The sequence below is a fragment of the Panicum virgatum genome, chromosome 5N, assembly GCF_016808335.1.
Source record: "Panicum virgatum strain AP13 chromosome 5N, P.virgatum_v5, whole genome shotgun sequence".
In the NCBI taxonomy this organism is placed as follows: domain Eukaryota; kingdom Viridiplantae; phylum Streptophyta; class Magnoliopsida; order Poales; family Poaceae; genus Panicum; species Panicum virgatum.
The window spans coordinates 7,009,328-7,022,791 of NC_053149.1; the positions used below are offsets into that span (position 1 = coordinate 7,009,328).

The 13,464-nt window shown below is 44.7% G+C and overlaps 1 protein-coding gene across 1 annotated transcript; it reads left to right on the plus strand.

Annotated features, from left to right (window-relative positions):
- Positions 1 to 11,925: 11,925 nt before the first annotated feature.
- LOC120674475 lies at positions 11,926 to 12,735 on the plus strand. Its single transcript, XM_039955651.1, has one exon. It carries the CDS (start codon positions 11,926 to 11,928, stop codon positions 12,733 to 12,735), a length of 810 nt encoding a protein of 269 aa, XP_039811585.1.
- The last annotated feature ends 729 nt before the right edge of the window (positions 12,736 to 13,464 follow it).

The window sequence follows — 13,464 nt, forward strand, 5'->3', positions numbered from 1 at the left end:
GATTCCCAGCATTGGCAGGTCCTAGGAAGGCGTGTGCGAAGGCTTCTGTGTTGTCTTGAAGCTGAGGTAGAAACCAAAATGAACGACAAATCGAAACAAAACGACACTTCGCAAAAAAGCTGCAAACTAACTTGTTTCCGAAGTCATTCTGCTTCACCCCAGACAAGGTCCCTCCCGCGTGTCTTGAAAAAGCTTGAAGTAAAGTTCTTCGCAATATTCTTGGGAAGAGGAGGCAGAGCTTCGGGTCGAACTTCATCTGGCGAAGGCCACACAAAGGTTGGATCGCGCATTGTGCACATCTGGGTCTTCATCACAGAAGCTTCGGTGCCGCTGCCTTCGGGGAGCAATTTGCAAATGGCAGCGCAAAGTGATCGCACTGCCACCGCGGCGCTCAAGTCGCCCATCGCGCGATTGCCACACGTAGCCATGGAAACACAGGCTTGAAGCCACCGGAACAGCTCAGATATCGAAATAGAATTGGCTGTCGGAGAGAGATCAGGGGGTGACAGGCCCATAGTCTCAAGGAAGGCGACAATGTTGCGTTGCAGGGGCTCGGCACCAGCACGAACAGCTTCGCGATAGGCGTTAACCGCCTGTGTAGCAGCCTACTCACAACACTCCGCGTCCTTTAGCTCATTGGCCTTCACCTCCAGCGAAAGGCGAAGCTCTGCTGCCTCAGCTTTGGCGGTCTCAACTTCGAGGCGAGCGGCCTGCAGCTCCGTCTCTGCGCTGGAGCGGGCACTTGTAAGTTTAGCTTCAAGCGAAGTCTTCTCCTCCTCCAGGCCACGAGTTTTCTGCTCCAGACTAGCAATGCGGAGAGGCTAATCACGCTCTGCATCCAACAGACGGCTGGCGCACCTTGCTGCAACATACGACTTTAGAGCGAGGTCCTCGGCACACTGCAAAGCATTCCTGGCACCGGTCAGTATAAGCCTTCGCTCCATGAGCGGGAAGCAAAACGAGCCACTAGCTTCGGCAAGGTAGTCCCGCTCGTGCTGCCCGCTCTCGAAGCGAATTTTTCCAACAACTTGGCCTCCAATCAACTTCGCATGTCTCATCCCAAGGGCCTCCGCAATCTCATAGGGGATAGACTGACTGATCAAATAGGCGCTACTGTCCGAGGAGTCAGAGTCCTCTGAGTTACCCTCGGTGGCAACCCGCTTCCCCTTCGCAGCCACGTCAGATTCCACAACATTAACAGCCTCCTCCTCCTCTTCTCCGCCCGAAGAGGACGACGCCGTCTTCTTGGCATGTTTCTCAACTTCTGAAACCAAGCCGGTAGCATCATGAGTCTTTGGGAAAACATCATCATCGCTCTCCGGCTCTGGCTCGCTGAATTGAAGGGAAAAGGCGGGCATTGCCCGCTCCAGAGCAACATTAGCCGGAGCGACGGAACTTCGCATCGCCGGCGCGCTGCCACCACTCGACTCCACCTTGCCCACCTAATCCCCCTTGCTACGAAAAGGGGACGGCGCGAGGATAGCATCGATGAGGCGGGAACGCTTCTTCAGAAGCGCCCCCTCGCCAGCAGTCTTGCGTTTTTTCTTCTCCAGGGCCCCGGTGTTGCCGTCGCTCTTGGACATCTTCTTGCTCTTTCCTCCAGCAACACGCGAAGGCTCCGCTTTCACCTTTTTTTCTCCTCGGCCGCAGCCAATCGAACGTCAGCGGCGCGCAGAGGGGTCTCGATCCCAAAAAATGCAAACACACGGTTGTTCCGAGTGCCCCCAAGCCAGGACTCAATGAGAGACCGCTCCTTCGCGGCTTCCACCCCAATGGCTTCGTCCGCAAGAATCTCTATGGCAGCGGGATCAACACCTGTGCAAAATATGCGAAGGATAAGTTAAAAAAGGCAAGGGGCTTACCGTCCTTCGTGATCCCAAAAGACGTGGGGAAGTTGGACATCGGAAGACCGCCCACATGTTTCTCCCTTCCCGCCCAAGAAGTTATAGACCACCCTTCGCGAGCAGGAAAACACTTGCAAGCAACATATTCTTCCACAATATCTCGTGTCGAAAACAACTTCGATACCTCACGGAGCATTGCAACATGAGTCTTCGCTTCCTCCGTCCCTTCGTCCACCTCCACGGACGGAGGCTGCTCCGGGAGTGGTCCAATCTCTTTCACCACCAAAGGATGGGTCCGCGAGGATCCATCTAGAGGAACCTTGTGGTAAAACCACATCGTTGTCCACGCGCCCCGCTTGTTGCGATAAGCAACGACCGGGCTTGGAACATGGGTGTGGAAAGCGAAGGTGTACACACCGAATTGAGGGTCCACCTCCGAAGCTTCAGCGTCTTTGCTCGTCTTCACAAACACCGTCTTCGGCTGAAAGTGGACCTTGAAGAGGTGGGCAAAGCCAGTAGCGGTAGGCTTCAGTTTATAGGTCTTCGACAGCCACATGTACAGGTTCAGCTGAACGAAGCTTGTCGGCGTCATCTGATGAATGTAGATGTCGAAGAGTTTGAAAATCTTGACCACCACCGGATCCAGTGGGAAGCGAAGGCCCGCAATAAAGAAGTCATGAAAGACAACGACTTCGTTAGGTTGAGGCTTCGCTTCAATCTCTCTATCTGGAGGAGGCCGTGCCATACCAACTCCAAGGACACCTCGCTTCTCCATGTCTTCGATCATGTCTTGAGTCATATAGCTTTTGCCGAGAATCTTTGTTGGAGGAAAACGAGCTCTGTCGCGGGACGCCATGTCCTCAGAAGAATCTGTCGCGCCCGAAGATCAGGAAGCTGAAGCAAATCAGTCAAGCAGTACCTCACGAAGGTCTCGGAGAGCAGAAGCAAGAGAGAAGCCAGGGGCTGGGGGCTAAAAACAGTGGGAGGTGAGCTCTCGCCCCCCGGGGGGTCAGGTTATATAGTGCCGGCCCCCCAGCAGTGGCGCATAGGAAAACGCGCCGCCAGCGTGAAAAGTCGATTTTGCCCACAAACTAAGCAGAGAGAATCCGAAGAGCCGCGGGGCAGTGGCATCCTTTGTCGAAAAATTTATCCACATCTTTTTTCTAGTTTAATTAATCTAATCGATTTGTGCAAAGGACCTAACCGGTACCTGACTGCGCCACCACACTTTTCTTTTTACCATGTCTATTGACTCCACAGGTTCAGGACGTCCTCGCACGCTCGCTCGCCCGAAGGGTGGCGCTTGAGGCTGCGTTTCACGTGCCGGGTGATCGAGCCTTCGGGTGCCCCGAGGAACAGCTGAAGCCTCGAGGGGCTGCTGTTGGGGAAGCCACCTTCGGCGCAGTGCGAAGATGCTGGTTCGCGACAAGGCACCGGCGATCGAGAGGAAGACTTCGAAGCGAAGGCTTTAGAGTGAAGTATCCTCGACGAAGGTCCCGCCCATCGTCGAGACTGTCAACCTCCGTCCTGCTCGATCGCGAAGGGTCCGAAGCGAAGGTTCAAGGACGGGTGGAAACCAGGCGGAAGAAGAGTGGCGGACTCTCTCGGCAAAGGTCCAGAGCCAAAGCCAAGGTCGAGGGCATCTGGTGGCGAAGGATCGGGAACAAGACTAGGACCCACATGTCGGGCCAGCTGTAATCCACTGAGAGTTTGTAGATTCGATATTACCTAAGAGCCCACAGAATATTCTGTATTTGGGGCAGTTAGGGGGCATCAAGGGAATTTTACCAAGTGGGTAGGTGAGCCGTAGGGCTATAAATACCACCCTTGTAACTGTACAAATTATTTTATGGAATACAGAGCAAACTTGCTGTTGCTTTGATTTTCGTGTCATTATTGCATTTGCTGCCATTTCGCATACGGCTTCGCCTTCTGCCATCCGAGCTGTTGTGACCTCTTTGCTCCGGAGAGTGTCCTACACCAATAAGGACCTGTGAAAATTATCCCGTACCTAGCGGTGGCCAGAATAAAGAATAAAATCACACTTATTTGAGACAATTGACTTTCCCATCACAATGGTCTTTGAATAATCATGTCTTAGCATTATAAAGTTGCTCTTAAACTAACTTAGTAATTATATACAATGAAATGCAAATAACCGCATGATAATAACCCTACGTTGGTCTGATTATAATCACGCAATCAGTAACAACTTGCATCACCGGTGCGGAAAATAAGCGAAACTTAGCTGAAACTCATAATTAAAATAACGGTGGTCAGATTTAATTACAAGTTTACTCTAAATAAATTTTCCTATTAGTTCCATTTATTTAGAGGCATCTCATAGCACATTGGTGTATAAGCACAAGCTAGTATTTTATACTTAAAACTTTATACTTAATTTTGCCCATGAGCTTATGAACAATGAAATATTACGGAGAGATTTATAATAAATATATCTTACAAGAGCAATTGTTTACTAGCTTTATTAATTGGAGCATATTACGAATTGATGAGACATTCCACTCTCCCTTTCGAATTTGTGGTCCAAACGTTAGTGTGCCACATATTCGACAAGGTCTCATCACTTAACTTATCTTATTTAATTCTTACGTGTTAAAATATTCATGATAAAATTATGAAAAATTCTCTTGTAGAGAAACAATAATAATAACTTAAAACTCGATGATATAAAAGATAATCACTTAACTTAGAGAAATATACTCATTAATGCAGAAACAAAAGTTTCATCAATAAGTACATTGATATCATCAAACTAAATGTTGAATCTACTAACTAATTCTAAATGAAGCTCTCTACTGTATGAACTTCAACTTATTTCTATTAACTAATTCTAAGAAAAACTCCCCTGACCTCATGGATCTCTTATAGATTGATTAATATAATGCTCCACACATGAGTCGGAGAGATCAATTCCAAAAACCTTAATCTCATAAGCTATGTTCAACATATAATGTATGTGCTTTGTCAATCCATCATGCCCATTATAACGTGAGGTGGTTAATCTTTTGATGAGGTGACTTACGCAGACTTGCCTATGACTCATCTCAATTAAATAGAGGAAACCACAAGCAGTCTTGTCCTCATCATCATCAAAAACTCCCCTTATGCCATCAGGGATTGAACGCTTAATGATTCTTTTGGCAAGCTTATTGTCCTTCTCCCATTGCTCTAATTTGAAGTGATACTCATACATCTTCTTATCATAGTCCTCAATGCCAAAAGTAGGAGGAAATGGCTTGACTATATAGAGCACATAATCAAGCTCCAGAAACTCGAGAATGCCTTCTATCATCTTCTTTCATAAAGGAAAGTCAATGCCATTAAATTGCTTAATAGCCTTCATGTAACTTGCATCTGAAATGATAAAGCCAAATAATAATATTTAGTCAATATCATAATCTTATGACTTAGAATCAGCACGAGTGGAAAAAATTCCAAATGTCTTAATGTGCTAATAGTGCAAGTACTTATGGGAACAATAATGCAAGTGATGCATTATTTAATCTTAGAGCACAAAAATAATTAATGCATTTCTTATTAATCTAAGACATAGCTTATTGTGATGGAAAATCACTTAAGCTTGAAACTGGAATTTTAAAACTCAAACTTAAACTGTGAATTAACACATAAATCATGAAGAGATCAAATTTCACTATAAATATAAGCCTCATAAAACCTTAAACCTTTACCATATATAATCAGTGCATAAAATATTATTAAACTTAATTGCACCGAAATTTAAACTTTATTTGCACTAAATGATAAGGCTTATTAGTCTTTAGAGTCTTTCTCATTTAAGAAGCACATCTGACATTATGAATTAATTGTGCTGAAATAACAAGACTTATTTATAGCACAAAATAAACTCATTATTAATGATAATTCTCCATGATTATTCTCATTATCAGTGATAATTTCCCATAGTTACTCTTTAAATTAATCTTATAACATCAAAATTATGGAAAATATCACTATTCAAAATTGAGAAATATCTACCATAAATAAAACGAGCAATAAACTTATTTGCGAATTATAAACAGTAGATAACTCAAAATATGAAATAGATATTAAATGAATTAGTGCTTAATTAAAATGAGGGCAAAACACTTATGGAAACTTAAGTAAAATCTTTAGCATAAGAGTGAGGAAATAGAGCTTAAATCATGAAATCAATAACGGAAAGGATTTAAATTTAACACAGCAGTTAAACTTCAAATTTGTCCCGAAAACAAGCACCAGCCGCCCAGCCCAACAGCGTGCACGGCCTGTTAGAAACGGCTCGGCCCGTTAAGGGCGCTATCAGCCCAGTTCGGTCCATCTGGTCGAAACCCTAATGCGGAGCTATCCTGACCGTTCGTTTCGATCGGAGGGCCATTAACTGATTTGGCTTTGTATATAAGGGAATCAACTGTCGGAGGGGTGCCCTAGATCCACTCACTCTCCCTTTCCTGCTTTTCTCATGCGCAGCCGCTGCAGCACCTCACGGCTGAAGCACCGCCGCTCCCCACGCGCCGCACGGCAGCCGGAGCGCCAGCATGGGACCGCGTGAGTCGCGCGCCGCCCGGCCGCTCCACGCGCTGCACAGGAACCCGGCAGTCGCCGCCTCCTCATGGCACTCGGCTGCCAGCCCATCGCGTCGGGAGCAGGGCGAGCCGAGCGCGCCTGCATTGGGCTGGGCGCTCTGCCCCCCAACTGCCTCACGCGCGCAGGCCCGCGGGCAGCGCCGCCTGGCCTGGGTGCTGCGGCCGCCGACCGACCGGCCTGTAATGGCGTGAGCCCGCGCCCGACGTGCGGGCCCCGAGCCCCGCGGGACGCGCACGTCCTCATGCGCCGCCACAGGTGCTCGTCCTGCCCTTGGCGCCTGTGCAGCTGGCCTCTGGCCGCCCTTAGCTTGCCTGCCCACCGCCGCTTACGCGCCTCCGTGGGACCTCCCGCCGGCACCGCGTGCGAGTGAGTCGCGCGCGGTTCCTTCGGGGGGGCTCCACCGGGATGCTGCTCATGGCGGCCGGGTGCAGCTGCCTCGCATCCGGGCCATCCTCATGCCCATTGCGTCGCCTAAGGTGAGAAGCCCTTCAATGTTAGGGTTAGGGTTCATCACGACATTTGGGGATTGCTTAAAGCGATCTATAAATTTGCATTCCCCTTCTTCTCAAATGCTTACTGATGCAGTCTATTTCATGGATTTGGATCTAATTTGTGAAAATTTAACTTAAACAGAGGCATAATTTGGGGATTGCTTAAAGCGATCTATAAATTTGCATTCCCCTTCTTCTCAAATGCTTACTGATGCGGTCTATTTCATGGATTTGGATCTAATTTGTGAAAATTTAACTTAAACAGAGGCATAATTTGGGGAAAACAGTGAGCAACCGTAAACTCTAACCTTAATTACTTGACTTAATCATGAACAAATTGATTTGATCTTGCATAACCATATCTGCAGAGATCTAATGGCACATGTCATGCACACGTTACACATAAACATAAAAGTTTTGATCTGTTTCATCACTAATTGTAGCACCACAGATCCAATATGGAACTGGGGTCACGTGAAAACCAATCTGGTACAAAACAGATCTAATATGCACACTCAAGCAGAGGCTTAAAAGTTGATTGCTCTAGATTAGGATCATGATAGAACTAAGATGGCTCTGATACCAATTGTTAGAACTAATTAACCATAAATAGGATCTTAGCTTAGTCTAATCATGATCACTAATTAATCTTAATGCGAAATTAATTACTTAATGACTAACCAGAACTGATAGCCATCACGGATGCCTCTGTTGTTGAAGATCTTGATGTAGATGACGAGCAGCAACTCCCATCGGTGCCGTAGAGGTAGTAGAACAGGGTGGATGTCGATGCAGATCGAGGGACACCGTGCTTCCAAGCCTTCCAGCACCTTAGAGATCGGTTAGGTTAAGGATACGCTAACCTTGACGGCTTAACTCGTGAGTAATCACAATTAGAGAAAACCAGGGGTTTTTCCTTGGCTATATATTGCTGTAGGCTTGGGGCCGGGCCCTTAAATGGGCTGAGTTTGACTCCCAATCAAAGGCAACTAACAGGGATTAATAATTAGATTAGGATTGGGCCTTTCGGCCCAATTAGATCTTGACCGAGGTCAATAATTCCAATAGCAACTACTTCGCCCTCAACCAAAGATCAAGAACAATATGACCTCTGGTTCTCTTACAACGTCAACCATGAGCGGGTACTGCTGTATTTGTGAAATCACCAAGCGGACGACGAGTTCCTATTAGGAATGCGTTCTACTAATGACAACATAGAAACAAAAAGAGATCAAAGTGCAACGTAAGGATCTACTTCATAAGGAGATCAAACAATAGCTAGGTTGTATATCTGATAGAAGGGATTCAGTAGCTAGGTTATTTTCGGTAGAATGTATCTCTAATTTACATGCAACGTAAAATTAGAAGTAAACAAGAGATAAAAAATGAACCTTGATGCGCTCTAACCACACCAGTCCAAAAGCGCCGGCAACACCGCGTGCAAGCAACGATGGTGATGGCGATGACAAATCGTAGGCCGGCGGAGTAGCAATGACGATGGCGATGCCAATGGTGACGTTGATGGTGATGGCGATGGGTAGATCGGCAGAGCGGCACTCCAGACAGAAAAGATGGAGATCTAAGCACCAATGGCGATCCAAAATGACGTACATGGAAAGTGCACCAATAAAACTTTTAAAAATTATGTACATAGAAAGTGTACCATAGTACCTTTAAAAAATGATAATGAAAAGTGCATTATAGTAAAAAAATATACATGGAAAGTGCATAATAGGCAATTACCATCAATTCCCTACTCTCCTTTAAATTCTTTTCAAAATGATAGGCAATTTTGTCACCTTCTTTAATTTATTCCGAAAATAATAGGCAAGTCTCTTACTTCCTTAATTTCTTTCCAAAATGATAGGGAATTCACTCATCCTATTTAATTTCTTTCCAAAATAATAGGTAATTAGCATCAGTTAGCCCTAAGATTAAGGGGGTGGAGAGGGGAGGCTTGGTGCGGATGGAGGGGTTTTGGTGGGACCGACAGGATGAGTTTATAGGTGAAAAAAATTTGGCTTTTTGGGCATATTTATTTTCTAAAGTGAAGTTATGAGGTTTACTCCAAACTTTAGTACCACTTAGCCCTAACAAGTGGATTCTCTGTGAGGAGAGATGTGGATCTAATCTTGGTGAGAAAGATTTTCAATTCTTTCATCCTTTATGCTATAGATTTGGTATCATGAATAAAATTAATTTTAATATGTATTTGGTCAAAGTTTGAAACAGATTGACTTGGTAGAAAGCTAATCTCTTTGTCCTAAATTATTAGTTATTTTGGATTTTTATTAGGTGCATAATTTTTGTTATGCATCTAGGTATATATTAGATCTAGGTGCATAGTAAAATCTATGTAGCTAGAAAAATAAAAACGAGTGATAATTTGGAACGGAGGGAGTAGAATTGTACTTTTTTATTGGGGAGATTATACGGCTGTCATCTGTTTTCAACATTCTGTATTTTTTCCTCCGTATCTTTGTATTAAGTAGAAATAAGTTGGTTACAACGCGCTTCAAGCGCCCACAGGCCACCACATGTTACAGACGAGCACAACGTAGCAAGGCCAAAGGCCAAAGCACCAAGTGGACGACTTGCAAAACAAGCAACCTAATGCCAAAGGCCAAAGGCCACAGCTGTCAATGTTCTGCATTGACGACTTCACCCTGATGCTCATAGTTATGAGAGCGGCGATATTAGAAATTCGAACGGCTAACTTAGTGGAAGTGGTGTGGAAGGGTAGAATCATGCATATATATGCCATTGATGTGGAAATGATGTGCTGGAGCTTGATTGGGAAATGGCCGGCCGTGGACCCGTTGACCAGCAGGGAAAGCGCTATAGGCGAGGAGATTGGGCCACACAGATAATTTCACATTGATTTTTTTTCAAGAAAACAATATTTTTTTAATTAAGCAGCATACTAGGCGTGTTAGTGACACGTATGTTTTTTCACTGGAGGGCGACATATATAATTATTATTCATAAATTTAAATTTTTTTCATCACATGCTACTTGCTTCAGTAATCAAGAGTGTATCTCTGCTGCTAGTGCAGTATTGTCTTCTTTTGCCAACATCTTTCTTTGTCAGTAATGTGGTCGCATGACAAGTGTACAACTCTAATTTTGTCACGACTGCCTATCTTCTCGATCTTAGCTACTATCATTCACTGTAGTAGTAGTAACATGTTTCTTATCTGCCAGCCCTTGCAGTAATGTTGCCCACCGCTCAGTTCAACTGAATGAGTTGCTTTTTTTGCTAGATTCCCTACTTTATGATCCTCTTAGTCGTCTTTTGCTCTACTATGTTTAATTTTGTCGTCTGTTGCATAGCGTCATGCCTCCATGACCAGTTTCTGTTGGGGAACAATAGATCTAAGTTTCTTGCTTTTTGAAAGCCAACAAATCTCCATAGTGCAGAGCAAAATATTCCGTTTAGAATTTTAGCAACCTATGTTCATGTTCAAGCCTGATGAGTTTATTATATCAATCATGACCTGATCGATATTGTCCTGGTTCCTGATCTGCTTGTGGTGTTAATTTTTTAAGCTCGTGGTGTCAATTGTGAGGTGCAGTAGTGTCTTGTAGTAATGTCGGCAAAAAAAACTTTGAAGGATGGTAGTCTAATATAGTGCAAAGCCTAGAATTATCTTGTTTATTTTAACTAATAATAATATAATCGTGAATGTGCATTTGAGATTTTGGTAATATAATAAGATATACGTGTGGTAAAAAATGTTAATTGTTTGTGTGGTTAGTATCCTATAGGTATCCACGATATATAGCTTGATATGCAAAATGATGGACATATTTATATTTATAAATAGAAATATATTTATATGTCATTGATGGGTAATTTATAAATATGTATATGGGTATTTTAGGCCAATTTTTTCGTTATAGCAATGGTGTGTAATTTTAATTTTTCATTTTTCTCCGATTAACGTGGGAATTTCTAGACTTTGAGAGTTAATGTGGATGCTCCGTTTGTTGGTCAAATAATAAGATAATAAATGAGCTGAGATGCCAGCTCAAGCTCGCTCATCAATATATCGAGCCGAGCTAAGCTAATCTCGAGTCGACCGAGGTAACGAGCCACGAGTTTTTTTATCCTGCTTGGGATGAGGACGCCCATCAGATTTGCGTAAAGCTTGACTTGCTGAGCGAGCCACCCCATCTACGTAGACCTGGCTAGGCAGCTAGACGTTCTCTCGTCACGGCCATCTAGGACATGTACAGCAGTTTAGACAACTATATCTATTTGACATTTACAGACAAATAAATAGACAGCTTTACAACAATTTAGACACATATTGTCTGTTTAGCTATATATATATGTGATGTTTAATATGTACTCCAGTTGACATTGTTTTGCATAGGAGCACACGCCAGAGTAGTAGACGAGAGCCTTGTTTGGTTCCTTCTTCCAACTCTAGAACACGATCCCGAGAAAAAAATCTCATATGCATGGAGTATTAAATAAAGTATATTTGCAAAAAAAATTCAGGGATGGGTGTAACTTTTCGCGACAAAACTAATGACGGTAATCAATCGATGATTGGCTACATTGATGCTACAGTAACCATCATCTAATTACGCGGTCAAAAGGCATCATTAGATTCTTCAGGGTTTCAGCGCAGGGGTTCTGGAGTTGGTTTTGTAAACTAACTTAATTTGACACCGTAATTAACGGTCAAAGTGTTGATTTTATAGAATTCTAGAAAACCAAACGAGACCTGTAGACAGCATTATATTTTTTCCTCATTTAATGATAATTATATCAGATCATTTTGCTTACTAGATTTATATAGACGGCTGTTGTCTAACTGTTATACATACCCTAATTAAAAGCTATATGTGTCATGCGTCGGCTACCGCAGCAGGGCCTGCAAGCCCACAACTTAAACCCGTACGCTTATATATATCACAGCAGGCGAGGTCTCGCCACCAGGGGGCCTTAGCCGCCATTAACACTTAACAGGATGGGCTTTCATGCTGTTAAGCTTCCACAGGTCCCAGCAGTACCATATTGGTGCAGCATCCTAGTCCTACTCCTCATATGCTCGCTTCTCTCCTGCTCGCTGCACGCAAAATCAGCATGCAAATGCCCCAGCTCCGACCAGGATCCCAGCAGCGTGTACACCTTGAGCAATACCTTCGACAACCTTCATGGCTACCTGCTTCCTGCAAACTCAAGGTCTGCGACGTTTCTATCAGCTGGTCTCGGGTCTTACAAGAAACATCATCATCCGAAGCTGAACTTATATGATCCGGGGCTCCTCATCCTTGATGATCAATTGATCGAGTTGTGGGAACCAAGCGGCGATGGGACGACGATCCACGAGGCATCCTTCAGCGTCGTATTCACCATGAGCATCTACCAACCAAAAATACAGAAGACGCCAGGTGGTGGTAATCTGACCTTCGCCATATTCCCTCGCGACTTTCTGTATGGCAACGAGTCCTTTGCTATTGCTACACAACTCTATTGCTACTGGAACACATCTAATCCTATAGTGGGTAGCACCACACTCGCGGGCAACCAATTCACCATCATGGCCGGTATATGTGACCAGATGGTATTTGGTGCAGACACTGTTCAGATGACACTTAATGACACTGTTATCTGTGTGGAAATTGCCATAGGGCCGTCGGGGACAGAGGCCGATTCAAGGACAAACTACAGTTTTTCGATTGACTACAACTCTCTCGGCCATAACATGACGGTCCAGGTCAGCGTCGTCGACGGAGAAGACAAAGGAAAACAAAGTGAAAGTGATCGGGTGCTCTAGCCTAAGAGGGGGAGGGGGTGAATTAGGCATTAATAAAAACTTAGACCTAAGGCTCCAACTAGTTTGCACAAAACTTAAACTAAAACATGCTATCTAGATGTGCAACTAGGTTGTTCTAGTGTGAAACCCCTATCCCAAAAGAGTTTAGCAATCTATAGTCTTTCCTATCAAGAAACTACTCTATGAAAGTAAAGGCATACAAATTGCTAGTATGAAATGCGGAAGCTTAAAGAGCGGGATAGGATATAGCAAACTCTTGACGCGGGTGTTTATCCCGTGGTTCGGTTAGCCACAAAGGCACACCTACATCCACGTTGTTGTAGCACTCACTAAGAGTATTGCTACTCGGCCACCAAGTCTCTTCCGTGAACACAATCACGGTCATCTTGGCCCCGGGTTCCACTAAGGAGCTTCTCCACAAAGTATGGGGTCTCCACGTCCCCCGCACAAAGATGTCGTCGCCGCTCCACACCAAGTCGGAGGGTCGATGACGTTGCCGGTGAGCTTCATGCTTCATGCGTCGGTTCTTCCGGTGCTTCAGACCGAAGAGCTTTCAGGGCGCTGCCCCTGAGACCCGCGAGGGGCGGCTCCCCCTCGACCCCCGTCCGCTAACCGGGTAGCGGAACCCCCGTAGGGGCGGCCCTTCGGGCCTTGCTACGCCTATCTTCTCTTTCTCTTTGTTATCACTTGAACCTAAAAACCTGAGAATGGTCATCTTAACAATCATAT

Bases quoted from the DNA above. Each gene is read 5' to 3' on its own strand.
- LOC120674475 (XM_039955651.1), top strand. From the start codon at position 11,926: ATGGGCTTTCATGCTGTTAAGCTTCCACAGGTCCCAGCAGTACCATAT.